The 27550-nt window shown below is 40.7% G+C and overlaps 3 protein-coding genes across 5 annotated transcripts; 1 reads left to right on the forward strand and 2 right to left on the reverse strand.

Annotated features, from left to right (window-relative positions):
- The first annotated feature begins 246 nt into the window (after positions 1-246).
- On the forward strand, positions 247-14092 carry dnmt1 (DNA (cytosine-5-)-methyltransferase 1). 3 transcript variants are annotated; one of them, XM_069524659.1, is made up of 35 exons: positions 247-270; positions 2724-2760; positions 3548-3655; positions 3746-3986; positions 4098-4170; positions 4287-4368; positions 4458-4498; positions 4579-4633; positions 4732-4815; positions 4909-5018; positions 5130-5248; positions 5352-5444; positions 5534-5685; positions 6680-6867; positions 7167-7181; positions 7995-8175; positions 8292-8389; positions 8703-8850; positions 8939-9054; positions 9153-9354; positions 9431-9564; positions 9650-9829; positions 9923-10147; positions 10237-10429; positions 10614-10704; positions 10792-10932; positions 11032-11314; positions 11426-11567; positions 11943-12109; positions 12227-12404; positions 12534-12729; positions 12842-13005; positions 13271-13387; positions 13603-13696; positions 13800-14092. In XM_069524659.1, the coding sequence occupies exons 3-35, from the start codon at positions 3632-3634 to the stop codon at positions 13835-13837; spliced, it is 4365 nt and encodes a 1454-aa protein (XP_069380760.1). In that variant the 5' UTR covers positions 247-270; positions 2724-2760; positions 3548-3631; the 3' UTR covers positions 13838-14092. The 3 variants fall into 3 exon arrangements, with proteins under 3 accessions (XP_069380760.1, XP_069380759.1, XP_019950178.1); XM_069524658.1 differs by lacking the exon at positions 247-270 and adding an exon at positions 2050-2289; XM_020094619.2 differs by lacking the exons at positions 247-270; positions 7167-7181 and adding an exon at positions 2050-2289.
- Positions 14093-15332: 1240 nt separating this feature from the next.
- Positions 15333-18851, reverse strand: eif3g (eukaryotic translation initiation factor 3, subunit G). The gene is made up of 10 exons (XM_020094407.2): positions 18204-18851; positions 18064-18110; positions 17346-17437; positions 16808-16867; positions 16599-16703; positions 16268-16463; positions 16043-16150; positions 15793-15929; positions 15528-15634; positions 15333-15447 (listed from the first exon to the last, which is right to left on the reverse strand). The coding sequence occupies exons 1-10, from the start codon at positions 18224-18226 to the stop codon at positions 15432-15434; spliced, it is 891 nt and encodes a 296-aa protein (XP_019949966.1). The 5' UTR covers positions 18227-18851; the 3' UTR covers positions 15333-15431.
- Positions 18852-19188: 337 nt separating this feature from the next.
- ppan (peter pan homolog) lies at positions 19189-27299 on the reverse strand. Its single transcript, XM_020094733.2, has 14 exons — positions 27094-27299; positions 26622-26792; positions 26208-26309; positions 26069-26119; positions 25712-25882; positions 25428-25504; positions 24935-25042; positions 24684-24807; positions 24519-24597; positions 24196-24325; positions 23945-24102; positions 23435-23852; positions 22219-22357; positions 19189-20307 (listed from the first exon to the last, which is right to left on the reverse strand). The coding sequence occupies exons 1-14, from the start codon at positions 27106-27108 to the stop codon at positions 19375-19377; spliced, it is 2676 nt and encodes an 891-aa protein (XP_019950292.2). The 5' UTR covers positions 27109-27299; the 3' UTR covers positions 19189-19374.
- Between the last annotated feature and the right edge of the window lie 251 nt (positions 27300-27550).

Here is a 27550-nt window from a genome sequence, read left to right on the forward strand (position 1 = left end):
ATATGGAAGAATGTCTATTTGTAAGATTGTTCTGAGGGAAACATAAAGAATGGCCCTGGGAGAGGTTTTCGGGTAAGGGGGAGACTTGGGGTGAGGGAAGAGGCTGACTTATAGTGGCCTTGAGAGAGTTGGGCCTGTTTCCTGTCAGACATCCAGGATTCCTGGGTGGGAACACTGGCTGAATCAGCCCCAGGAGGGTGCGCTGCTGGGAAGTTGGCCAAGTCTTTCCAGTGCCCTGCAGGATATAACATCAGACTCAGAAGCCTAAAGGTGAGGTTGTGGACAAAAACATTGAAGTTGTGCAAAAGACTGATTACTGTTAATACTATTTCACAAATCATCTCTATAGATTATGTAAATACACATATAGATTGTCACAGATCGCTTTGGGGAACATTACATGGACTTGAACTAATTCCCTGGAGACTAACCCTAATGTGAACCATAACTACAACTTGCTTTATATTAACTTTACCCTAACTTTAACCACTGACCAAAACATCAGCTTTTGTTCCCACTTTGAGAGAAGTCTTTAGTTGGAAATTTGTCATGAGGATTCTCAGCCAACCTGAAAAGTCTCAGATGTCTATTTTCAAATGATCTATGACATAGTGCCACCTTGTGGTGAAATAGAAACAAAGCCAGATATGAAGGCTGTTTCTCCATATCCTTTACTTATAGCTTAGAAGTTGGAATATAAGTTGGATATTTAAAGCTTTGTCTACTTAATGGCTGCAACTGATGTTTATTTTTATCATTGATTATCTTCTCAGTCAGTCAATTTATTGTGTTGTTGCTAAAATCACAGAAATCCCCATGAAAAACCTTGTATTATTCTCATAGTCTAAGGTGACTTCTGCAATGTTTTGTGCGACAGGCAGTCCAAGTCCCCAAATAATATTAGTTCACTGTAAATTAAGTTAGAAAATATTGACCAGGTTCGACACCTTCCTTGGGAGACCATCCATATAAATTAAAATCTGAAAAGAATTAAAGGATAGATTGTCTGTCCCACTATTCAGACAGTGTTAAAGGTCTTCTCTTGATTTACTGGTGGATCACAAACAAGTCAAGGTGCATAACGCCACCTACTGTACAAGAGCGTGTACTCACCCTCCCCTTCCAAACATGAGAGAGAACCTGCGGTAGTCTTCAGTTTTCATAAAAAATCAAAAGGTGTTTAGTTTGTCCAGTCTCGGCTACTGTACATAAAAAAAGACATGGCAGCCTCCGTAGAGAGGACCCGCTCCCTTTGCAAATATGAATTATCTAAATATAAAGGGCCCATTCTAGGGTAGAGAAAACAACAATTTGCACAATTTAGATGATTACAACCTAATCCTGAAAACATCACTAGGATTACCTAAATCTTACACACTCAATCTTTAACACATTTTCTTCAGATTCCACCAAACGGTCCTGTGTCTTTAAAAAAAGGGAACTAGTGCCTCCCTGATGTCTCTTTTTATCTCACCTTCTGTCTCCCAAACCCCCATTAGATCACACTCCAAGCTTTGTCTTTCTGCTTCATACAGGAATTTACAATGGAAGATTACATGTTCAGTCTTTAATCCCAAAATTACTACGTGTCACCATAGTAAACAATGTGTCATTCAGAAGTGTGTGATCTAATCTTATATAAGGACTCTTCCCTTCTGTTGCTGCCTGTAAACTCTTGTTTATGACGGAGTTTTGTATTTAATAGCTGCAAAGGTCCAGAACTGCACAACAATAGGTGGACAAGACAAAACATATGTGATTATTGCTCATTAGTAAACAACACTCGTATCACTTCCGCTTGCTCCGTTGTCTACAACATCTGGCGAACAGCAGGGGTGAAGGGGGAACAGATAATCGTCCATTTCAAGGAAATCATACATTCCAAAAAACACAACCACCTGGCAATCATGGCGGTATTTGATATATGAGTGGTTGTATGTCAAATGCGTGGTCACAACGCAAGTAACACAATCTCGAGAGACTTACCACGTCCCACATTGGAAGTGTTTCCCCCCATGGATGAGTGCCGTGGTTTGGTCCACAACACCCGGGTTTCCGCGCGAAAAAACGGGCCCGCGCGCCCGAACTGTATATAGCATCCATTGCGGGAAACAGCACGAGACGGACGGTCACAGTGGAGTCGCGCTGCCGTCAACACTTGCGGGTTCAAACGCAATTTTAACGCACTTTTAACGCCGTTTTTAAATTTCTTTCGTTTTACGCTTTTAGCCAGCTGTTAACCATGCCAGCCAGGACCTCCCTGTCTCTGCCGGAGGATGTCAGGAAAAGGTAACGTCAGTAAACCCCCGATGCTAATAACATTCTGTGATGTAGCATGGATGCAGCTCGTCGTCTTGGTTGAGAGACAGTGGCGATACGATGACAATGACAGCAGCAGTGGCTGGTGAACAATACTGCTCTCAATGTCTTCGCATGTTACCTTTTGTCTGTGCTAGCAGCTGTAGCTAGCCTTAGCTCGTCGTTGGCCGATGCCGCATACAGAGTCCCCCCCCCCTCCCTCTGTTACGTTAGCCAGCTAGCATCTCGCAGCCTGTCAATGGATGGAGCAGCGTGAGAGATTTGGCGCCACTCGGGAAGTTTTGCTCCCTGTGTTTCATGCTAGCTGGCTGTCACACTGTGATTAACGGGAGTCATCTGTCCGTGATGGTGCTTCCTCTGCTGCACACTCGCTAACGTTGTTTTGATGTGTTCTTTGTTCGCAGGCTGCAGGTGCTGGATGAGGATGGGGTTTCAGACGAGGTGGGTTGTGTGTGTCTCACTGCACCTGAGCGCCTCCATGCCTTTTCCACAAGTGATGCTCCAGCTGCCCACTAACTGTTGATAGTTTGTGGCTCCAATAGTCCATTGAACGTGATTGCAGATTCACAGCATGGTGTCATATCAAAGGGAAGCTCATTACACTAATTGCTTTCACAACTCAAATCTATAACGTCCAATATAACATGAGAAGTTGAAACTCTTAATAGCAAAGAGGTGAACTGTGCTACGCCATGTGCTGCTCCATGGATACCATTCATGACTTAAAGACAAATTGGTGCTATTACTTCCCAAAGTATTAGGAATACATCAGTTTTTTATCGTCATCTTTAGCACTATTGTGAACATAACACTCAGAAATCAAGTTGTTCTTAAAAACTTTATTGATATAATGTTGCAATGTGCAATAAAACAATAAACTTCTCAATAAAACACATGATGCAAGTATTTGATTCCAAAAGTAACAAGATAAAATATTTTATTTTCAGCCATATCTATACTTGACAATGTCTTGCAATAAGTGAGTCCGAAGAGATTATAAAGAACATACTGAGTTTGTCTGCCTGAGATCTCCAGACGGAGTTTTGCACCCGAGGGGCTTAAACAGCAGAAGCCTGTCACCTTTACTGTCACAACTTTGCAAAATAATTGATTTAGGGCCCTGATCTTGGGCAGAGATTGGAATCATATGGTGTTAGCAGATTGCAATTAAAGACAATTTTATTTTTAGTGGTTTATTTTTTGTCTTTTTCTTAAAATGCCATTTCAGGATTGTGTCAAAGAGAAGCTCAAGTTGGTGCAAGACTTTCTCCATGTTGATGCCCAGGACCAGCTGAGCAGCCTGGAGGACAAGATGAAAAGTTCAGAGATCTCAATGGTTGGTGACTGATATCTCAATCATTACCAATCCCACAACTTTTACCATTCACAATTTCATCAATGATGTGATGTATGTCACTTTCCTCAGGAGGTTTACATCTCCAAAGTAAAGGCCTTGCTGGGAAAAGAGATCAATCTTGAAAATGGTTCACATGTTGATGGCGTGGAGCAGAACGCAAAGACAAATGGTCTCACTAACGGTTCCCACAAAGATGAGGATGTTGAAGATGTTACCATGGATGCTCAGGAGGAAGAGGAGGCTGTCAAGTCACCAACTGCTCCTAAAGGGAAGGGCGGACGCAGGAGCAAGGCAAACTCTGACGCCAAAAGTGATTTTCAGATTTCTTATTTTTTAACATGCATCTGCATTCATAAATGAAAATGACATTTTAAATGGTTTTAAACTGTGGTATAAGATTTTTTTATTTTTTTTATTGTAGAGTCTCCAGCCAGTGCAAGGGTTACAAGAAATGGTGGGAAACAGCCAAGCATCTTGTCAATGTTCTCCAAAGTGTGCGTATAAGCTCTGTTTTGTGCTTTATACATTCTCATTCACATTTTTAGTAATTAAAGAAACTCAAATTTAAAAATGTTTTTGCATTCTGTTTCAATGTAAATCTGTCTTGCAGTCAAAAGCGCAAGTCTGAAGATTTGAATGGAGAATCTACTAATGGGCAAAACGAATTGAAGCAGGAAGATGATGCTGAAGAGGTAAAGCACTTATGTACCTGTGTTTTTAAACATTAAGAGCTGATACAAATCTTTTATATTTAACACCGCACAATCTTTTAAATCTGTAGACTCGGGAGGAGAAACGTCTCAAAGTGGACACCAATGAAAAGTAAGTCTTTTCTCCTCTGAACATTACCGATGGGGATGGAGCTCCTACAGATGAATTTACTAACACTTTACTTCATCCAGAACTGCTCCAGAAGAATCAAAGAGCGAGCTTGTCAAGACAGTTTCTGCTGCAAAGGTAATGATTTGGTTCTTTCAGCTCAATGTCACAGCTGCAAGCATTTCTGTACACAGGAAATGAAATGTAATGTTAATCTTATTTTATGAAATTTGTAGACACCGCCACCAAAATGTCCAGACTGCAGACAATACCTGGATGATTCAGATCTTAAGTTTTTTCAAGGGGATCCTGATAATGCGGTGAGAAATATCAATTTTATGGTTATTCAAGAACATTGTTTCTTTTAAATATTACTTGTACTGAGAAGTAAAACCATTCGTCTTAATCCTCAGCTGGATGAACCAGAAATGTTAACAGATGAGCGGCTCTCCTTGTTTGACTCAAATGAGGATGGATTTGAGAGTTATGAGGACCTGCCACAGCACAAGATTACAAACTTCAGGTAACTGATTGTTGACCTAGTTTACTGCAGCAAATATGACTTTCTTCTATTGCATTTAATTGTGGAGTCTGTGGTTTTTGACAGTTAAGTTTTATCCATTTTGTCTTGCAGTGTGTATGATAAGCGTGGCCACCTTTGTCCATTTGACTCTGGACTGATTGAGAAGAATGTAGAGCTCTACTTTAGCTGTGTCGTTAAACCAATCTATGATGACAACCCTTGCTTGGATGGTATGAAATTGCATATTTCAAGAATCAGAACACTTGTGAGTTTCTTGTTTATTTTTTTTCTTTTGGTACCAATAACAGTGAATCTTTTTTTCTTTCTTCACAGGTGGTGTTCCTGCGAAGAAGCTTGGACCCGTCAATGCATGGTGGATCACTGGTTTTGATGGCGGAGAAAAGGCTTTAATTGGATTCACTACAGGTAGCAAAGTTTTTAGATTTTTGCTCTAAATTTAGCTTCCCCTCTTCATTCATGAGGTACTAAAGACTGATAATCTCTTTGTTATACAGCTTTCGCTGATTACATCCTAATGCATCCGAGTGAGGAGTATGCGCCCATCTTTGCACTGATGCAAGAGAAGATCTACATGAGCAAGATAGTGGTGGAATTCCTCCAGAAAAATCCTGACACAACTTATGAAGACCTTCTGAACAAGATTGAGGTGAGTTCTTGTGTGAATGGAATAAACCCAACATAAATCTGGCCCCTTCAAATGTGCTTATACAGTCTTATGAGGAATTTCTTTTTCTTCTTAAAAGATGTTTTTAATCAACTTCAGGCCTTCTGTACAACACTCCGCTCCATATACTGGAATACTTACTTCACATCATATGTGATGTGTTAATTTAATGTGTTGTGATGGCGATATGTGTTAATTTAAACCATATTGATATTATATATCATTTTATACAATAATGTCTTTTTGCACACTGATAGTATAATATCTATTGTATAGTCAAATACTTATACCTCTACTATATATCATATTATATCATACTCTTTGTATATATAAGTCTATATACACATATTTATACATATTATTATTATTATATTTACTATTATTATTATATATACTGTTGCTGCCATTATTACTATATACTGCTATTATATTGGTATAATTACTATCTATACAAATATATATTATGTTATATTATATACTATATATACTGTACTATTTTTATATACTGGCTAACAACATTACATCATATCATTAGTACTATTACCATCATATTGCCACTGCACCTTATCTTATCTACCTATTCATCTTGTGTTTTTATTCTTTCTACCTCAATATTTTATTTTATAGTATTTTATTCTATTCAAATATACCGGCTGATATGACGACTTCCCTTCGGGGATGAATAAAGTAATCTATCTATCTTTTGCATTAAGGGTAAACTTAGTGAAACATGTTAATTTTCAGGAAACTGTGTCGATAAGTTATGGCAACAATTACTCAATTTCAATTTTTTTTTTTTTACAAATAGTACAAATGAAACACCATTAGCAATTTGAGAACAATGGCTGGTATTGATTTGTATTTCATAACCTTTGAAGTATTTACAGACAAAATCAGAATCTTTTCAAGAGAACATAGCTCATGTTTGCATCATAACACCAGGACACTGACCATCTTTTCCTCCTGCTGCCCTCAGACAACGGTGCCTCCCGCAGGGCTGAACTTCAACTGCTTCACTGAGGACACTCTGCTGCGCCATGCTCAGTTTGTGGTGGAGCAGGTGGAGAGCTACGACGAGGCTGGCGACTCTGATGAGCAGCCAATCATTGTCACACCGTGTATGAGAGACCTGATCAAGCTTGCTGGAGTCACTCTCGGGAAGAGGTATGGCAAAAAATCAAAAATAATTTTCTTTTATCATGCAGCAGACTCGGCTGAAATTCAGTTTATTGCAACCTTCACAATCAAAGTAATGAAAACAAACTTACTCATGGTCCATGCTGTATATTTAACTTATGTAAAAACTCTTCATCGTCGCAGATTTGTAGAAGCTGCTCATTTCCCTAATAGTTTTCCAATTTTTTTTGGTTTTTTGTTTTGTTTTTTTGCTTCTATTCCTGTTTTTCTGCTCCTCACTTTGTTCTCCCCAATGTCTAACAATCCTTTGACATTTCCTAATGCAGCATGCTGCTGTACTGGTAGGTAGGCCTTGTTATGAATGCATCCTTAGCTTGTATGGTGGTGTGTTAGTGTGAGGCATTTAGAAGCTTTTACGAACAGAACATCATACCAGAGTTCACGCTAGAACTGTATTCCCAGTTTTATTTAGCTTTTACTTTTTTGGAAATGTGTTTGTTTTATAGTAAATTTTAATTCTGGCGATGTGTAACATCAGCGTGTGTGGACAGTGTCCACAAATTATTTTCACTGGTTAAATAAAAATCTAGAGAAGAATCTTGATGTACGGTATAATGTCATGGAGTAAAATGGACTAATCCTAAAAAATTAAACTTTATTTTTGAAAAATTTGCTGTGAAGATGTTGGTGCTAAGTGGTAATCCTCTGATTTGTACATTCTTTAGCTTAATGCATTAAGTCATGTGTTAATCACAATAAATACAATAAGTAACAGTATATAAAAGCTCCTCAGTTTAATTTAGTGAGGTACTCGAACAGTATTTAGAAGAGAAGTTAAGAGTTCAGCGGTGAAATAACTGAGAATGATCTTAATAAAGGGCTCAAACATCAAAGCTTATTCTTGGATGAAGGAAAACGAATAGCAACAAATATTTTATTTGACTCGTTTTCTCTGCAGACCAGAATGTTGAGAAAGTTCGTTGGCCAGTTGCATCTATCGGGAACTCTGCCTTGTACATCTTGTCTGTTTGGATTTTGTTTGCTTGTTTCATATGTTGCATGGCCTGATGCTGTGGTGTGTTGAAGGCCAGGGGCTTCATAATGCTATCGCTCGCCATGTACTTCTCCTCTGAACACAAACTTTATCCTGACAGGAGAGCTGCCAGAAGACAGGCCATTCGTCACCCAACAAAGATAGAGAAGGACAGCAAGGGGCCGACAAAGGCAACTACCACTGAGCTGGTCTACCAGATCTTTGATACTTTCTTCTCTGACCAGATAGAGCAGAATGATAAAGAGAGTGGAGCCAAAAGACAGCGCTGTGGTGTCTGTGAGGTAAGTGGCCCAGAGTGAAACTCGATTTCAACATTTAGTTATTGCAATGTACAATTCCTGTGGTTGGGAATTGAAATCCATACATGTCTTCTTTTTTTTTTTTTTTTTACCTTCAGGTTTGCCAGTCTCCTGATTGTGGCAAGTGTACAGCTTGCAAGGACATGATCAAATTTGGAGGAAGTGGCAAAAGCAAGCAGGCTTGCAAGCAGAGGAGGTGAGCATGTCTGTCAGCAGTTGGTCTTAAATCTGCAGACAATAAATCAGTCTCTGATCACAAATACTATGGGAACAGATTCAGAGTCTCACCTGAATCTTTCAAACAAGAATATCTCAAATACTGAACATTTAAAATATGGCCAAATTATTTATTGCACTTAAAATGTTTATATACACGGTGCATATTTATTTCCTCTTTCGCTACAGGAGTTACAGAAAATAGAACGAATTTAACAGCAACATCTGCAATGTCTTCCTCTGGCCTTCTCAAGTTCCTCTTGTTAATTCCTCTTTCGCATGCCTCTGTTTAGGTGCCCAAACCTTGCAGTGAAGGAGGCTGAAGATGATGAGAACATTGAAGAGGAAGATGTTCCAGTGGAGAAGGGCAAAAAGGTTTCTCAGGCTAAGAGGAAGAAGCAGAGTCAGTGCAAACTAAACTGGATTGGAGAACCTGTTCAGGTATTTCTTTTCTTCCCCTCTTGGTTGTTAAGATTTTATTTTCCTATCCAGCAGTAAATGTATAAAGTAAATCTCCTACCCTCTTCAGACTGAGGGAAAGAAGCATTACTACAAGAAGGTCTCTGTGAACGATGAAGTGCTGGAGGTGGGAGACTGTGTCTCTGTTTCATCTGAGGATCCATCCACCCCCCTGTATCTGGCAAGGTGTGACTTTTTTAAATTTATTTATTTTTTTAAAGCTCATTCCTTGATGGCATTTTGTTAGGGGTTTGGTATGATCTTAATGAGGATTTCGTTCTCAGGATCACATCCCTGTGGGAGGATGGTAGTGGAAAGATGTTCCACGCCCACTGGTTCCTTCGTGGGACTCACACAGTGCTTGGAGAGTCGTCTGATCCATTGGAGCTCGTCCTCGTGGATGAGTGTGAAGACATGCAGCTCAATTACGTCCAAGGCAAAGTGAACATCATGTATAAGCCCCCGTCTGACAACTGGTTTATGGAGGTAAGTTATCTTGACAGCAGGTTAATTTACTTTCAGTGATAATGTTTCCTCATCCCATTGTTGCGTTTGTCTTTAGGGTGGCATGGATGTTGACATCAAGGTGATTGACGATGACGGGAAGAGTTTTTTCTATCAGTTCTGGTACGACACAGATTTTGCCCGTTTTGAGACGCCTCCCACCACCACCAATCTATCAGACTGCAAGTTCAGGTAAGCACCATGCATTTGTATTTTTATTGAAATAATTTTTTCTTATGTTATTCTGACCTTGTAGGTATGCTCTTGTTGCCTCTAGATTCTGCAGCAGCTGTGAAAGGACTAAAGAGAGAGCCGAACGGGAAAATCCTCGTGCTTTTGAGCCCCTAGGGAATGAAGCGAGCGACTCTAAGGCTCTGTATGCGGTGGCCTGCTTTAAGGGGGAGCAGTTTAGAGTGGGAGATGGAGTGTATTTGCCTTCTGAGGCTTTTCATTTCAGGTGAGTAAAGTTATTGAAAAAATGTTACGTACTAAAACTTTTAGGATGATAAAAATGTTTATGGGACTCACTGCCTCTGTTTCTGGCCCTTAGTGTTAAACCAGCTAGTCCAGTGAAGCGCTCCCACAGAAAAGAGGATGTGGATGAGGAGTTGTATCCAGAGTATTACAGAAAGTCCTCTGACTACATCAAGGGCTCAAACCTAGATGCTCCCGAGCCCTTCCGTATTGGGCGCATCAAGGAGATCTTCTGTCACAGGCGTAGCAATGGGAAATCTGACATGTCTGAGGTCAAACTGCGACTTTACAAGTTCTACAGGTATAAGGAATTAAAGAAGTCTTCTCTAGGTTTCGTCTGTAACTCATGGCTTTTTGTTATTTACTGGCTTTTCTCATCTCGTCTCCCAGGCCTGAGAACACTCACAAAGGCGTCAAATCCAGTTACCACACAGATATCAATCAGCTGTACTGGAGTGATGAAGAAGTTACCGTCAGCATGTCCGAGGTGCTAGGCCACTGTCAAGTAGAATATGCTGAAGACCTGAATGAGTCTGTCCAGGACTATTCCAGTGGTGGACCTGACCGCTTCTACTTCCTGGAGGTACAGTGTGTTAGTGCTAACTCTGCTGATCAAATCAATAACGGACAATTCAATTTGTAAGTCTCAATTTTGTAAAGCTAATTATTTATATGGAAATTTGAAAATCTCTATTGTGAAAGTAGACAACATTGATCATGTTTAATGGAGTGTACATTTAATCTTATACATATCCCCCCTCTCACAGGCCTATAATGCAAAATCTAAAAGTTTTGAAGACCCTCCAAATCATGCTCGCTCAACTGTGCATAAAGGCAAAGGAAAGGGCAAAGGGAAAGGTAAAAAAAAATTCAGAGATGAATGCACAAATGTATTCTTAATTTTGTTTATTGGAATTTTAAACCAATGGTTCTGTTCTCTACAAGGTAAGGGCAAAGGGAAATCTTCAGCTGCTCAGGAAACACAGGACTCTCAGAATGAACCACAGGTTCCTAAAGTGTCCAAATATCGCACACTGGACGTGTTCTCTGGCTGTGGTGGACTCTCTGAAGGCTTCCACCAGGCTGGTAAATGCTTGTTATGTTTTACTAATAAAATTCATATCAGTAGCTGCAGATGTTCTTTTTAGTGTGGTGGTGAAAATATGATTTTTGGGTTATCTTTAGGTATCTCTGAGACGCTGTGGGCCATTGAGATGTGGGAGCCTGCAGCACAGGCCTTCAGGCTCAACAACCCTGGCACCACAGTGTTTACGGAGGATTGCAACGTCTTGCTGAAGTTGGTCATGTCTGGAGAGAAGACTAATTCCCTGGGCCAGAAGCTGCCACAGAAGGGTGATGTGGAGATGCTGTGTGGAGGACCTCCCTGCCAAGGGTTCAGTGGGATGAACCGCTTCAATTCTCGCACTTATTCCAAATTCAAGAACTCTCTTGTAGTCTCCTATCTCAGGTCAGTGTCTCAAAGCAGATTCTCATTTTTGCTCTGACTAAATATTGTGCTTTTATTTCCCATATGATCCTTTAGTGCACATTCAAACCCTTTTTTTTTTCTTTGTTGCAGTTACTGTGACTACTACAGACCCAAGTTTTTCCTGCTTGAGAATGTTAGGAACTTTGTGTCGTTCAAAAAATCCATGATCCTAAAGCTGACCCTGCGCTGTCTTGTGCGCATGGGTTACCAGTGCACCTTTGGTGTCCTTCAGGTGAGTCTTACTATACTGACTATTGTATTTCTAGTTAGGAGGAAATAATGATTCCAAATTGTACCTTTTTATTAGGAGAAACTTGGCTACAAAGGGTATCCAGGTTCACATGTAACTGTTGGCAGTGAGAGGGATCATCCCATCAAATTTAACCGGATATTTTTAACCTAGGAGAAAAAGGGGAAACGCATAAACTTGACCTAATAGTTATGAAATAGCACGTTCTACTGAATAATTAAAAATGTGAGGATGTCAGCTGAAAATAAGGTTCTCATTTCTTTACCACATGAGAATAAGTCATTCATGCATGTATTTTTATGACTCAACATGTTGGTTATGTAGTAGATTTGACTTCAGTACTCCCTTCCTCAACAGGCTGGTCAGTATGGTGTTGCTCAGACCCGTCGCAGGGCGATCATCCTGGCTGCAGCTCCTGGAGAGAAGCTGCCTCGCTATCCCGAGCCTCTGCATGTGTTTGCTCCCAGAGCTTGCTCTCTGAGCGTGGTGGTAGATGAAAAGAAATACGTCAGTAATGTCACACGGTAATGTAAAACATGTTCTGTAGAAAACTATTAATTTGTAATTGTACATCTTAAATGTATCGTAACAATGCCACGGTGTGACATGTCATTAGACTAACTTTCTCTGTCTGACAACAGAGGTAATGGAGGAATCTACAGAACCATCACTGTCCGTGACACCATGTCTGACCTGCCAGAGATTCGCAATGGTGCATCTGCGCTGGAGATTTCCTACAATGGGGAACCTCAGTCTTGGTTCCAGAGGCAGATCAGAGGAACACAGTATCAGCCTATCCTCAAAGATCATATCTGCAAGGTGAGCTGCGTCACACTTGTGTGCTTTGACTTTGTAGTTGCATTAACATAATGTATTTGTCCTGTAGTATCGCTTCCTCTTCTATTAAAACTGCTAGCTTGATAACGAAAGATGCATCTTTGTTCTCAGGACATGAGCGCCCTGGTTGAGGCTCGGATGCGTCACATCCCCTTGGCTCCAGGCTCTGACTGGAGGGATCTGCCCAACATAGAGGTTCGGCTGAAAGATGGCACCATGACCAAGAAACTGCGCTACACACACCCTGATAAAAAGAATGGACGCAGCAGCACTGGTGCACTGAGAGGTGTCTGCACTTGTGCAGGAGGTATGCAGATTTGTTGTTTTTTTTTTTTTTTTTTAACTTGACTAAAGAGCTTTACAAAGCTAACAGTTCGCCGAGTGGAGGCGTTTCTAATTGATGTTTCTGCATTGTGTAGGGACGCAGTGCGACCCTGCAGACAGGCAGTTTAACACTCTGATCCCCTGGTGTCTGCCCCACACTGGTAACCGTCACAATCACTGGGCTGGACTCTACGGCAGACTGGAGTGGGATGGCTTCTTCAGCACAACTGTCACCAACCCTGAACCTATGGGCAAGCAGGTAAATCAGCCTTTTGTAAAAATGAGTGTGGGGGGGAAAAAAAAAAAACTATTTTCAGCCAAAATCTTTCAAAACGGCACAAATGTGTTCAGAGCTCTTTCTTTATACCGTATCTCATTTACATTATAAAACTAACTGAACAGATTAAGAGGATTATCTCACATGACACTAGTTATGAAGATCCACTTGCTAAAACTTCAGCAAACCCAGAAATCATACTAAAGGCAAATTTATAGCTGTAACAGATTTCCGTCCATAATTTCAGGGCCGTGTTCTGCATGCTGAGCAGCACAGAGTGGTAAGTGTGAGGGAATGTGCTCGCTCTCAGGGATTCCCTGACACCTACCGCTTCTTTGGAAACATCCTGGACAAACACAGACAGGTAATACCATGACTTCTTCCAAAACTTAATAGAGACTTTAGTGTCATACAGCCCAACATGTGTAATTGGTGACGGTTTTGTTTGTTAAAAGATTTTTTTTTTTTTTTTTAAATGTACTACTGACATTGGGAATGCTTTGGAATCCATTTGTAAAGTGATTATGTCAAAGTTTGAGACGACTAAGTAATATAAAGCTTTTCATTGCTGCCTCCTAGGTTGGAAATGCTGTGCCCCCTCCACTCTCCAGGGCCATAGGCCTGGAGATTAAGAAGTGTGTGTTGGAGAGAATAAAGGAAGAACAAGCAACAGGTAACTAATCTCTCTCAAATTCTATTTGTTTTTGTTATTCCTGATGGAGTCACTATTTAAATATGCTGAATTCCTTTTCACATGTGTTTATTTCCCTCCACAGAGAATATTAAACAGGAGAAGATGGAAGTCATTGATTAGTCCCTTGTCACCTTCCCAGCAAGAATCTGTTCCACAAATCCTGATGCTGTTGTGTGGGGCAATGAATTCTTTTAAATAAGCTGGCTTTTATCTGTGTCACTAAGTGGCCACCGTTGGCATTCTGTGCAGTGCCCTTTCAATGTTGTTTTAAAATGTGCTTTTGATCACGTTGTTGGGAAATTATCACCTAATATGGATTAAATTGTATGTAGTTTTTATATGTAATATTTCAAATAAAGCTCTTATGAAATCAAATGCTTGTGGATTCAATCATTGTAAAGCTGGAAGCGATAACTTGGTTGTTATCACCCATGTACTCTGGAATGTCTGATTTGAATTGGTCCATAAAATACAATCTTCACAAATCCTTAGAGACAAACTGAATGTGATTAATCTAATGTACAATTCTTTCTCGGATTAAATCAGGGGTTTTAAAACTTTCTGACATGAACGTGGCCGTCATTAATGTGCTGGAGTACTGCTTTTGGTGTCCATGTCAGTCCTGTTGTCAGTGATGTCCAACACCCCGTATGGACTTGTCTCCGGACACTGAGGGTAATCTCAAGCCTTGTTCTGATGCATGTAAACTCCCACAGAACAAGATGCTCGATTAGGCTGTGTCCATACAGACCGATGATGCTCAGACATCTTGGGACTCTGGACTACTTTCTCACATCAGTCGGTAACAGGCCAAACTGTTAGCACCAGCGCTTTAGCAAGCCAGGAAGCATGGACTTGTGGATGTTAAGGCCACTGCTGACATCTTGCTTCAGCTGCTGGACCTGCTTGTATCATCCAAGGCTTTTCATAGGTTCCTCAGGAACTGTTGAAATTGGTTCTCCATTAATGTAGAACCTATGGTCTGATCTCTGATTTTTATTGATTAATCCTCATTCTAGCCCATGTGATTTATTCAGGTTTCCCTAGCAACCATCTGGTGTATGATGCTGTCGTCCATATAGGCCCTGATTGTTGTTTATCGGACTCATGACTTGTCAGAAAACCGTGTACCCTGTGAAATTTCATAAAATGAAATCTTAGAGAATCTGAATATGATACATCTATTATACACTTCCTTCCTTGGATTAAATCAGGGGTTTTCAAACTTTTTTTTCTGTGGAAAGACCTTTTTAATTACACTGTACTGTGAGACCAGTGAGATTTGTCAAAACCTTGCAATCTCTACAAGGGATATTTAGTGGTTTAGTATTTTAGGCCGCTGAAGTCAAGCATCAACCACAGCTGCTTAATTATGTAATTACTGGATTTCAGAAATTATGTAATTACTGGTATTCAGAAAAATGATAATGCTAAATAGCATAGTGGACAAAATAGTTACTGTATGCCCAGCACAAAATAAAACTAGCACATAAGTGGTTTGATGGGAATTTAAAAGCTCATCTTCCACTTACATCTGTACTTCTGATATGGTTCTGGCTTACCTTTAACTGTAAGAACTGAGGGTTTTAGTCTGAGTAAAAGAATAATCAAGAAATTGTGACCACAATAACTCTTTATTTTCTTTTGGTAACAGCCATATTTTACCACAACAATCAAATCTGGCATCATCTCGGAATATATTCTGCCAGATTCCTTAGTTGTTTGATGGCCTGCAAAGAGATAAATAACGTTAGCAGCAAGAATAAATAACAAACTTACGATTACTTGACAAAACTGAAAATTAACTTACTTGGCCCATTCAACATTGAGAATAAGATGATCATATCCAAATCCTGACACTCCTGAAATAGCTCTGGATGCATCCTCCCGACGATGGAAACTGATAAAGGCAAAGCCCTGCAGGAAGCAAAGCAGTTCATGCATCAGAGAGCTGGACCACGTTTCTTTTAATTACCAATTAGTATTATCTAATATAACAACTCTTCTGTTCTTGGTGTCCTTTTCCTTTTAACATTCAATGTGCACATCTTTGTATTCTTAACATGGACACTGACCTTCGACTGTCCAGTATTCTTGTCCTTGGCCAGATAAATCCTCGAGATGGAGCCAAACGGTCTGAAAAGCTCCTGCAAGTCCGTCTCGCGGGTGTCCTCAGACAAATTGGTCACACGGATGGTGGCATTGTCATCAGCTGTCAGGCAATACACAGTTGTTTACTCTGAGCAATAAGTCTTGCTGCTGTATAATGTTTAAGTATAGAGTGGGTTCATGGATCCAACATGCACAACCAAAAAAACCACCCACCTCTACGGTTAGGCTGCATAGACTCCCCTCTTCGCGTGCCTCCATCCCTCAGGCTAGGAGGGACATACTTGCCGGTCTTACTCTGAGCAGGTTGTGCAGGCTCTGGTTCTGTTGGTTACACAGGGAAAACAGACCACAATCATGTCAAATTTAAGAAAAAACTGCCACAGAGTCTTGACTGCACAAAAAACAAGTCCTATTTTTCAAAAAGGAAAGGTGATGTACCAGATCCAGCAGGCTTGTCCTTGTCTCCGGTGGAAAGTCCAAGCTGTTCAGCCAACTCCTTCTGCATGGGGCCCAGGGTGTCCTTGTACGGACAGCGGGTGGTCCAATGGTCACCTTTACAAATTCGGCAAGACACAATCTTCTGTCCCTTCAGTTTGTTCATGGGATCCTCATCTTGGTCTTGGGCGTTCAAATCCTGCAAGTTTCAAGATACTGTACTCAGTCACAGTGAATTACAAATGAAACTACCTGTTTGTTGGCATTTTAAGAAATGTGACACGTCAGTAAGCAGCAGCAGCACAAAAGTCAGTCGCCAACATTGCCGGCTTACCTCCTTGCTGGAGATGAACGTCATGAAGACATCGTCACTGACTGTGGTGGTGGCAACATTAGGACCAGGTGCATCATACTCAGAGTTACCGAATTTCTTCCAGTTCTGAAATGAGAGAACAACCGAATGCATCAGCAACTGACTTCAGCCAGAGTCACGTTTACTTTTAAGTAAATTCAGCTTCAAATACAATCAGTTTGGAAACTAACCTTTCTCCGGGCCACAGCTTTTGAGGCTTTTCTATTCTCAATCTTGAAAGTCCGCACAATCTTAAAGATAAGGACAGAAAATACATATTTCAGTGTTTTTATAATGTATATAAATACAAATGGCCCTCATGAGCCAATTAACCCAAATGTGATGATGCATAGTTTGTCCAAACTCTAATGAGAGAAAGTGCTATGACCATTAACATTTATTTTTACAGCTAGAAAATAAACTTTACTTCCAAGAGTGGCAAAAAACCTGTGATATAAAACCAACGAGTGATTAAATCTGCTGCTTTTCCAAGTCATATAACATAACATTGTAAAATTAGAATGTAAATCAACAATACAAACACCATTATGTTGACAACTAGGATACTGATATGTGAAAGATAAGCTAATAAATATACCTGTAACATAATCTTGATCTTATAGCACAAGTATATGCACCATAAAACTATTTACTTTGCTGTTGCTGCAAACATTAAACGTTGTCCTATAAAAACTAACTGATTAACATTAACAAATGAGTCACATTTACCTTGTACTTCTTTCCATCATCCTCATCTATTTTATACTCGGTGATAGTTTTGATGTTTCCTTTGATGGTTTCCTTTGGAGATGGTAGTGTGCCTGTGAAAGCAACATCTGGTTAATTTCAGTGTTAGGCAAAGACGATGTCTCTCCTGATCTCTTCCCTTTGTGTTGATCTGATTTACAATGAACATACACAGGTGATGTTGCACCAAATATGACAGTGGGGAAATGTTTATCAGGACTCAAGTCTGAAAACTAGAGTATAAAATGACTTTATGCCGTCCCTAACTTGTGTATGCTTGATAGCTTGTTATCTCCACAGCATAGTTCTGAAATGGATCAGTGTGAAGAAAGATATATTTGAATTTCCAACTGCAACCTCAGTTACATATTCAGTTTAAATCTAACACAGAAAGCCAGGAATATAGATAGCATGCTAGCGCTGGGCTCGCTAACTCCAAGTTGTCGTGTGACTGATTGACAGCCTGCGTCACCGTCCACTGGGCGATCACCCGTTAGATCGAAGAATCGTCGGTTAATGTCAGTCAGGCTAAGTTATGTTTAAAGTTGGGCATGAACACATCCGATGATGGGTGTATGTAAGCTGGAGTTTAATGTCCGGCAACCACGTGGAAGTCGAAGCCGCCTCGCCGGCCTCCTCCTCTGGGCTCCAGATTGTAAGATGTGCTAATAAAAGCTAACAAAGCTAACTAGCGCGTTACCTTCGTCTCCTTCCTCCTCGACTTGGTCCGCCCAGCTGGGCTTGGAGCTGAGGGAGAGAGGGTGACATGAACATTTAGATCGGTGGATAAAAACATCCGGTGGCAGCAGATATTATTTAAACGTTTCTGGTAACACTCACTCGTCGTATTCAATCGACGGCATCGTCTCAGCTAGCTTAGCTTCAGGACCGGAAGGAGCGCAGGAAGCGAGCGGATCCGCCACTACGCGTTTCCGGTACTTTAACTTCGCAATAAAAGTAGTATTTCTGTTTAACTTTCGGCTTCACAATAAGAGCCGTGCATTATGTCGCCCTTGTTTTCAAACCTCGTTTTATTATATTAGTTTTATATGCTGATGAAACAATCATCATCAGCAGAGAGTTTCAATGTTGAACATGAGATTAAAGATGGATCACCAAACCATGCAGGCAAATCCTGACATTATTGTGGTCTGCATGATTTGATTAATAGATCCTTTTTCACAGCAGCCATTTTGGAAGTACTTGGTATGGTATTTAGTGATTCGTTAATTAGTTAGTGTCAAAAGGGCTGCTCTGAAAAAGTTGGATGCATTATGTATTTAATTTGCACGGCTATAGTACAACTGAATGACATTGAAATTATATTGTGTGATATTGATCCTCTATCCTCATGACTCCAGTCTTGCAAAGAGCATCTGTCTCCAAATCTAGTGTTGATCATTGAGGTTTACTTTGAATTCATTTATTTTAATGGTGTGTTTTACCACATTGCTGCAAACACCATTATCAATACATCTGACCTTTCTTGATTGATTAATTATTGGTCTGACCAACAAATGAAACATGTTGATTTTACCATCATAAAAAACAATGCAAAACAGTTGTTACTTTTATGGGGAAGAATTTTTTTTTTTCAACTTCTGAAAAACCTTACTGAGAAAGATTATGTTGGCTTAATGCCACACTTCACTATTCAGGGAAAATTGCACAAGACTAAATTTTGTCTGCAGACTTTTTTTATTTTGTGTTTTTTGTTCATGGCCAAATACCTGCCACAAATTTTTGGCCTCTTTATTTAATAAAAATAAAGGAAGTGCATGAGGAAAATGATAATCAAATATGTTTGAAACTGAAATGAGGCACATTACAGCAACAAAGATGTTTATTACAGATGGTTATGTGTCAAAGTTGATAATGCAGAAAAAATAATTTGGCTAAGAAGTAAAGTCTTCAAAGTGAGATATCCTGTGGAAATAATTCCTGTGTAAAAGTCTCTATATTTAAAAAAAAAATGAGGCTGTGCATCACAGAAAAGTCATCAGACAGCAGCTTAGTTTTCCACTGAGCTCTTCCCACAACACGCTTCTCTCATACTGTCAAACAAAGCCATGTAAAGGACTGGGTGCAGACACATGTTCAGAACTGCCAGGCCCTTTGACACTTGGTACATGTTGTAGACCCAGCACACAGAGTTGGTAGGATCCTTGATTTTGAGATACAGGTGGTAGGTCTGAAAGATGTGGTATGGCAAAAAGGAAACAGCATACAGCACAACCACCGATCCGACCAACAGAGCAACCTTGCGTTTCTCCAGTGTTGTTATACTGACATTTTTCCACACAACCCAAATCACCATACAGTAAGAAGTGAAAGTCACCATAAAGGGAACAAGGCACCCAAACACAGCCAGAAACACTTTGTAAGTGAAGTGAGGGATTTCATCTGCAGGATTGTGGGAACAGAAGGACACACACAGAGTCTTGTTGGTGTGCACATTTCGGCAAATGGTGGCAAATTTCCACACAGGGCAGGAAATGACTCCTACGACAAGCCAGATGACGACACTGACGACTTTGGCGTGGGCAGGCCGCACATAGGAACGGGTGAAGAATGGAAACATGAGGGCAACACACCGGTTCACACCTATCGCCATGACAAAGAAAATGCTCACATAGAGGTTGCAGGTGAAGAGGAACCTCTCAATCTTACATGCAGCGTCCCCAAAAATCCAGTGTTTCCCCAGTGAGTAGTAGACAATCAGCAGAGGCAGGGTGAGGATGTAGAGCAGGTCACTGATGGCCAGATTACAGGACAAGACAACGCCGGTGTGCCAGTTCCTTCTTTCTCTGACCACCAGCAGCCACAAGGCAAAGAGGTTTCCTATCAGGGCCACAATGAACTCAACCCCGTAGACTGAGGGCAGCAGGGCCATTTGAAACTTCTCACAGTCTGAGAAATTGTGCACCATCTTGCTTTCGGCTGAAGTTTATTTAGTTGTCATATATCTAGAAATGGAGGTATTTGACACATGTTTAATAATAGCTCATATCTGATTCATATGTTTCCTTATGGGAAGTTAGAAAACATTTTTAAACATAATAATCTGGAATGATATTAACTGTTGGTTAAATGTTACATTCTTATAAAGAAACATGATTTATCAATTATAAAATCCCAAATTAAAATGTCAACTTCTACTTACTGAAAGGCAGATTTTGCAGCGCAGTGTGCCGTGGCAGAGAAACCCAGAGTGTTAATTTCTGAAGTAAGAAAATGAGACAAAACCTCAACACGCTGACCTGAGCGGAGAAATGTGAGTGAGAGGCTGGAGCTCTGTATATGAATCTAAAAGTTCCTCTTATCCTCTGCAAGAGTTTCGCAATTTGAAGAAGCAAAACTGTGAGGACACCCATGCATTTGAAAACCCACTGGTGATAAATAGCAGACAGTTGTGGTGAGGGTCATGAGACAGATGACAAGTGTTGAGGGTTTAAATGCGTTACAGGTTTTATCTGCACAGTGTTGCAACAGCAATCAGACGTGTGACATTTCAGAGCGAGCGTCTTGACTTCAACTGAAACACAATTGGAAAACAGCTGCTATCGTCATGGCTGCTTGTTGTAATCCATATTTACACAAACATCTCAAACCTACACTTCTTCATGATTACCTATGCCAAGAAGAAGTTTGAATTATGTGTTACGGGTCAGGGAAGAGCTCAATAAATTTTGGTGTGAATCCAGATCAGGGAGTAGACTCAGGAATTGTTTATCACTTTCTTTAACATTGCAAGATAAGGCGTTCTCCAATATTTTCACAGATTTTCTAGGAAAGAATTAATTGACCTTGATGAAAAAAGTAATATCTATGAGTGTGTGTAATTTGGTGCAGCTTGATTGAATGTATAGGGACTGCTCTACTAGTCCATTCTAGTTAATGCATACAATATGAACTATCAAAATACAAACATCTACAAGCTTATAACCCATTTCTTCACTTTGAAACATAAAATCACTTAGATTTTATGCAGTTTTGAGTCAAGCAAGAGAAAAACAAATGATCTATCACAGTTTGAAACTCGTCAATCCCCTAAATGTGCCAGATTCTTTTAATCAAGATCCGTGAATTACCGGTCCCACTCACACAGCCTCTGACTTGAGCTGTGTCCTCTATAACTCTTTCTTGATGCGTCTGATCTTTCTAACTTCTCAAACTTGTTGCAGAAATTTCAGGAAATCATATTTTCTTGTTGTGAAAAGAAATAAGGATGACACATAACTTGAGGATGTGATTGTTCAGTAAATACAGCACATTGTCATATTGTATATTCAAAATTCTACACTTTGCTCTACAATATAAGTAATGAAGTTAGGTTATACACTGCTCCAAAAAAATGAACAGTTAATCATCACAGTATAACACCAAGCCAGTTACATTTCAGGGATATTAGTCTGTCCAGAGCCCTGCAAAATGAACTCCAGCAGGTTACATGTGTGCATGTTTTTTACCAGACTGTCAGAAACACACTCCATGAGGGTTGCATGAGGGCCCGACGACCTGTGCTCACAGCCCAGCACCGCGCAGCTCGATTGGCCTTTGCCAGAGAACACCAGAATTGGCAGGTGAGAGCCGGTTCAGGCTGAGCACATGTGACAAGTGTGAAAGAGTCTGGAGAAGCTGTGGTGATCATCCAGCACGACCAGTTTGGCGGTGGGTCAGTGATGGTCTGGGGAGACATATCCATGGAGGGTCACATAGACTTCCATGTCATAGTCAGCTTGACTGCTGTTAGGTACCACGAAGAAATCCTCAGAGATTGACAGATCCCCTGACCTAAATCCAATTGAGCACCTTTGGGACATTATGAATCGGTGCATCCGAGGCCACCAAGTACCGCCAAGGACTGCAGGAGCTCACTGATGCCTTGATCCAGGTCTGGGAGGAGATCCCACAGGACACCATCCGCCAACTCATCAGGCACATGCCCAGATGTTGTCGGCTGTGCATACAGGTACATGGGGCCATACACAGTACTGAGTAAGATTATGAGTGGCTTTGATAAGTCACGCAAGTTGGACTTTTCCTTTGATTTTCGGTATGATTTTGAACCCAGCCCTCAATGGGTTAATGATTTTGGTTGCTGTTGAACTTTGTTAGATTTTGTTCTCAACAAATTATAGACTGGAAATCAGTAAATGAATAATTCATTCATCAAGATCTGATGTGTGATTGAGGTGTTCCCTTAATTTTTTGGAGCAGTGTATTAATCACAGTTTAGACCTACTTTTCTGAATTTCTGTCGATCACTGCATCATTAAATTCAGAGAAAAGTGCTTCAGTAATTCATAACCTGTCGTTTAACATTATTTCTACTGAATATCAGCACTTTATCAAAGCATAAAAAATAAAAAAAATCATTCTTTAATACCGAAACCCTGTCACTGATTTGAACCTCTTTCACCTTTGTCTCTACTCTCACTTTTAGACTGAGAAAGTTTGATTGTTTTAAGAGCTGGCTCAGGTTTGTGTCTGACCATCCCAAGGTTTTTGGGCTCTTGGTCCAACACTGATGACGTTCCTCTCCTTTTCATATCCCATTGGTGCATGATACTAACTCAGTGTCTATCCCATCATGCTTTGTGCTTTACCAATCTCTCTGCCCTCAGAGATGCAGTCTCAATATATGTGACTGCCGGCCCTCTACTGCTCCCAAGAGCCTGCTCAGCACACTCACAATCAATATTACTCTATATTACTAGTTTCATTGTTAGTCCCATCACTAGTCTTATTAATGCTTTGTCTTACTATGATACAACTTTATGTGTAATTTGCATTTTGCCGTGTTTATTTCATCCACCAAGCTAGAAAGATATATTTTAAACAATTTATTGAACAAGTACATTTTCAATATTTTTTCATACAGTGTGAAAATATACAACTTTCATCTTTACTCATGTCCCCCTGCTGATGTTCAGCAGTAAACAGTCTGAAAACAACCATCACATATGGTCACAGGCTGAGGCACTGATGGCAAAATGGATACTTGCTGCCACCTGGTGCTTCAAAGTCATAACACATTCAATGTCCCAGTCACGGAAGAAGGTTGGGCTCAACCTTTTCCCTTCCTCTGTTTGAATCCTTGCTTCGCTCCCATACCTTTCTTCTTGAAGCCAGCTTTGCTTTTCTGACCTTTAGATTTAAATGATTGGTCCTTGCTTTTCTTTCCAAACGTTTTGTTTCCTTCAAATTTCTTCTTTCCACCAAATTTATTTTCTCTGTCACCAAATTTCTTAGCTCCGAATGCCTTTCCTCCAGGCTTCATTTTGTTTCCAAATGGTTTCTCCCTGTCCCCGGATTTCTTAAAACCTTTTCCTGTTTTGTCTCTTTGCGCTCCTCCTGGACCACCTCTCCTTGGTGATTTAGATTTTCCATCATTTCTCCCTGATTTACCAGCAAAAGGCGTCCTCTTCCTGGCAGGTCCATAGGACGTTTCTGAGCTCCGCCTCTTCTTGATACTTGGGAACATGTCTGCAAAAAGAAAAAGGAAATCTTGGTCAATAACTTAATAATAACAAATAAAGGAATAAAGCGCCAACATTTTATAGTCCAACATTATTCACCTTCATCTGGCTCTTCTCCGACAGCCTGTCTGTAGTACTCCACCTCATCATCTGATTCAGGAGCAGCTACCTGACCATCCTGCATCCCAGGATCCTCCACCTCACTGTCATCTTCTTCCTCATCGCGTTTGCGCTTAATGCCCTCCAGGCTCTTCTTCCTGTTGAGGATGGAAAAAAAAAAAACTAACATTAGGCCAAATGTAAAATAAATCGAAGGCAGAAGATTTAAATAATCTTCAAGGTCAACTTACTTGTGCTCTTCTCGTTTCTCTTTTTTCTGAGCAACATTCTGCGCCTGCTTTTTCCTCCGATCCGCCTTCTCCTTTAACTGGGCCTCCTTCCTGTTCAGGATCTCCTGTATTTCCTCCTCTGTCTTGGAGACTGTAAAAAACATAGTTCAAAACAAAATCTCTGGTGAGGAACAGTTTGCTGGGTGTAGATCACACTAAGTAAGCTGCAGATGTATCAGTAAGCGTTTACTTTTAGAGAGAAATCATGAAATTCATATTGTGTTTCTTTCATCATGTACACCTGAACAGCAAGCAGAGAGATGACTGAATGCAAAAGGACTCACTCATGGTATGATAGAGGACATTCCCTTCTCCCATGCCTTCTTGGATCTTCGTCAGCTGCAGAGTCATGCGAGGACCAATCTGTGGAAAAATGAAACACAAAATTCAGCTTACATCCCAGCAGCATCTGAACATTGTTGTTAAACAAACTCCCTCTGCATACTCGCCTCCGTCAAACGGACAGCACTCTGTTGGGATGGCATGTTGCCTCTTCCAGAGTACACCTGCGGCAACTCGGTGATGTTGTGCTCCCCGTCCTGTTCTGCTTCACTTTCTGAAAGGTTCGCCCCCCTGAGAGAAAAGCACAAAAGACACAACTCCATGTCAACAATTCTGCAGATAATACAGCTGCAGAGGGGGCGTAGTTCCCTGTGGCCTCAGGAGGAGTGCACGAGTTAAACCTTCAGTAGAACCTTACTTCATCAGCAGCTCACTAATGTCCTCGAACTTGTTCATGTTGGGAAACCTCTCCTGCATCAGCTTCTTGACTCCGCGGCTCATGCCGACGGGGACAACCTTCAGGCTGCTGCAGGGTGGCAACAAGATCATATTCAGTCACTTTGAAATCGAATCAATAAATGGCAATAAATACAGTTAATGTGACAAGGCCCCATCAGTGCGTTTACTTTGAACACACATCACTGAACAGTCAAGTCCTGATTTGTCATCATCTGAGCCCAAGCGTCACTTCAAGATTTGATACATGAAAAGTAATATTGAATCAATCTTTTTTTGTTTTTCCTTTAAAAAATGAAATACTGTGACATAATTCTAATTATCCAGACTAAATTGGTTTAATGGCCAGTGTTACATCTCTGTCATCAGAGCTGCCAGAACCAAAACAGTGCAACTGTGAACTGAGAAAACAATGACGTCCATCTTAGTATGAATAACAAAACAGTTTTACTTACTAATGTCGAAACTCTATTTGCTGAGACTCTGTGTTGTAATTCAGCAACACACACCTCTTGATGTTGTTGAGGCTGACCTGGAAAAAAAAACCCCGCAGTTATCACATGAATTCAGACTTCAACTTTGAAAGCAAAGAATCATTTGTGCCTTAAACGTCAGAAAGCGTTTACTTTTGACAATTCGTCAGGTGAAATCAGAAGACTATACTTTCATCATGCCAACAAGGCTTTAAACCTCTAGGTCTAACTGTCTCTAAGGCAACGGTTCAGTTGGCAAAACGTACCTTGTGCACATTAATGGATGGAAACATATTTTGGAACATGGTGGCCATGAGTTTAATGTGCATGCCGTCAGTTCCAAAGTTATTGAGGATGAGTAGTGGATGATGTGAGAACTGCTGCTCGTGCATCCGGTGCTTCTTCAGAGTTGAAACCACATCTTTGATGAGAGAGTACTGAAAGAAAAATAAGTTTGAGAGTTTTTAAAAATGGGGGGGGGGAAGAAATGGTTCAAAATAGTGGTCAGTTTGGGCACATCAGTGCGTTTACTTTGAAAAACATCACTTGACAGTCAAAATATTAAATCTTCATCATCTGGGCCCATGTCTCAATTCTTAATGATGATTTCAAGCGGTCTTTACCTTGAGCACTCTAAAATGAAGGGTAGGACCTTTGGGAAGTCGAGCAAGTCTCTGACAGGACGAGAAATACTTTGTTAGATACATTATGACTTGAAAAGGAAAAATACAATCAAAGTCCTAAAGTATTATTTAATCTCACCATGTTGATACTGCTGGGTGTCTTGTTAAAGATCATGAAGTGTGTCACTCCCAGGGGTCCTGCGATGGCCACGAAATCTTTCAGCACATTCTTTTTCCTAACCTGGTGACAAAAACAATACGATCAGGCAATGAAACTGGTATAACCTGATATTAACGAACTGATTTTACACTTTCTCAGGAAAAGCATACAAATTTAAAATAGTGTTTAAATAAATCAGCACTGTGGGCTCTTCCTGCAGCTAAACTAGGATAATCCTTCATTAGTCCAATAATGGGAAATTTGGAATATTACAGCAGCAAGAGTCACAAATAGGCATCAGAAAGTAATGACAAGTAAGGATAACAGAAACATGTAGAAAATATGGATGGTGCAATGTGGTCAGTCATATTGAGGAGCCAGCTGGTTCCGGACCTTCAGAGACTCGGCGGTGTAGGGCTCCAGGACTCTCCGCACGTCCAGGATGAGCTGACCCACGTTTTTCCCGATCTGACCCCGATGAAAGACGAAGGAGTGGGGTACAGCTCCGTACGTGTGCTCGGCCACATGGTTCGCGGCTACTCGGGATTTCTTCTGGTTCTTGGTCTGACAAAAAACACACACGAATACACGACGTGAGCGTAGAACATTTCGATAACACTGGAATGATTTGAAAGTAAGAGTCTGAGGACAACGCGATTTAAACGCACGTTGACTTGGCTAACCAAATGTGGCTAATGCGGATGTCAACCAACTATGCTAACGTTATCACACATCCACCAACCATCACAGCTATAATATGATTTCCTCATTTAACACAAGCTACACTTTTCACTCAAGGACAGTTCTTTAAGTCTCTTTAGTATAATCAGCTAATGCTAACCTGTTAGCATAGGCCGTTACTTACCTTTGATTTCCCCATAATTCAGCGACACGTGGCGCAAAATGACACTAAATGCGATACAGTATATTTGTACTACAAAAACAAACCACGATCATAATGACAGCAAACACCTGTGGACAAATGTTCAACTGTGGACTCAACACGACGTGTGGCACATGGCTGCACCACTGTGTGTCACACTATATATGTCCGTGTTTCTCTCGTGTCTGGTTCCCTGTTCCGAGCTGAACCGGATATATAGGAAGTCACAATCATAGTGCCGCGGCCTAGCACGCCCCCTTCCGGCAAGCCACGGTCTCGGAGGCCCTTTTATCCATTGACTAGGTGTCTTCACAAGAACAGAGACTGTGTCCACTGAATGATGTCTTCTTCTTTCAGTGATTCATTCACTGAAGGCATGTCCCTAACATCACCCGCTGGTCACTTACATCAACTGGTGGTAGGCATTAATTTGTGTGTG

Source organism: Paralichthys olivaceus, chromosome 5 (assembly GCF_024713975.1).
Source record: "Paralichthys olivaceus isolate ysfri-2021 chromosome 5, ASM2471397v2, whole genome shotgun sequence".
In the NCBI taxonomy this organism is placed as follows: domain Eukaryota; kingdom Metazoa; phylum Chordata; class Actinopteri; order Pleuronectiformes; family Paralichthyidae; genus Paralichthys; species Paralichthys olivaceus.

Coding starts and splice junctions, on each gene's coding strand:
- dnmt1 (XM_069524658.1), top strand. CDS start 2,243: ATGCCAGCCAGGACCTCCCTGTCTCTGCCGGAGGATGTCAGGAAAAG. Junction 9,830..9,922: donor TCTGAGGCTTTTCATTTCAG/GTGAGTAAAGTT, acceptor TCTGGCCCTTAG/TGTTAAACCAGCTAGTCCAG. Junction 12,110..12,226: donor TACGTCAGTAATGTCACACG/GTAATGTAAAAC, acceptor GTCTGACAACAG/AGGTAATGGAGGAATCTACA.
- eif3g (XM_020094407.2), bottom strand. CDS start 18,226: ATGCCGTCGATTGAATACGACGA. Junction 18,111..18,203: donor CCGTCGATTGAATACGACGA/GTGAGTGTTACC, acceptor TCTCTCCCTCAG/CTCCAAGCCCAGCTGGGCGG. Junction 16,868..17,345: donor ATGATGGAAAGAAGTACAAG/GTAAATGTGACT, acceptor CTTATCTTTAAG/ATTGTGCGGACTTTCAAGAT.
- ppan (XM_020094733.2), bottom strand. Junction 26,310..26,621: donor ACACCGCCGAGTCTCTGAAG/GTCCGGAACCAG, acceptor TTTTGTCACCAG/GTTAGGAAAAAGAATGTGCT. Junction 20,308..22,218: donor AGCTCCTGCAGTCCTTGGCG/GTACTTGGTGGC, acceptor ACTAAATAAACT/TCAGCCGAAAGCAAGATGGT.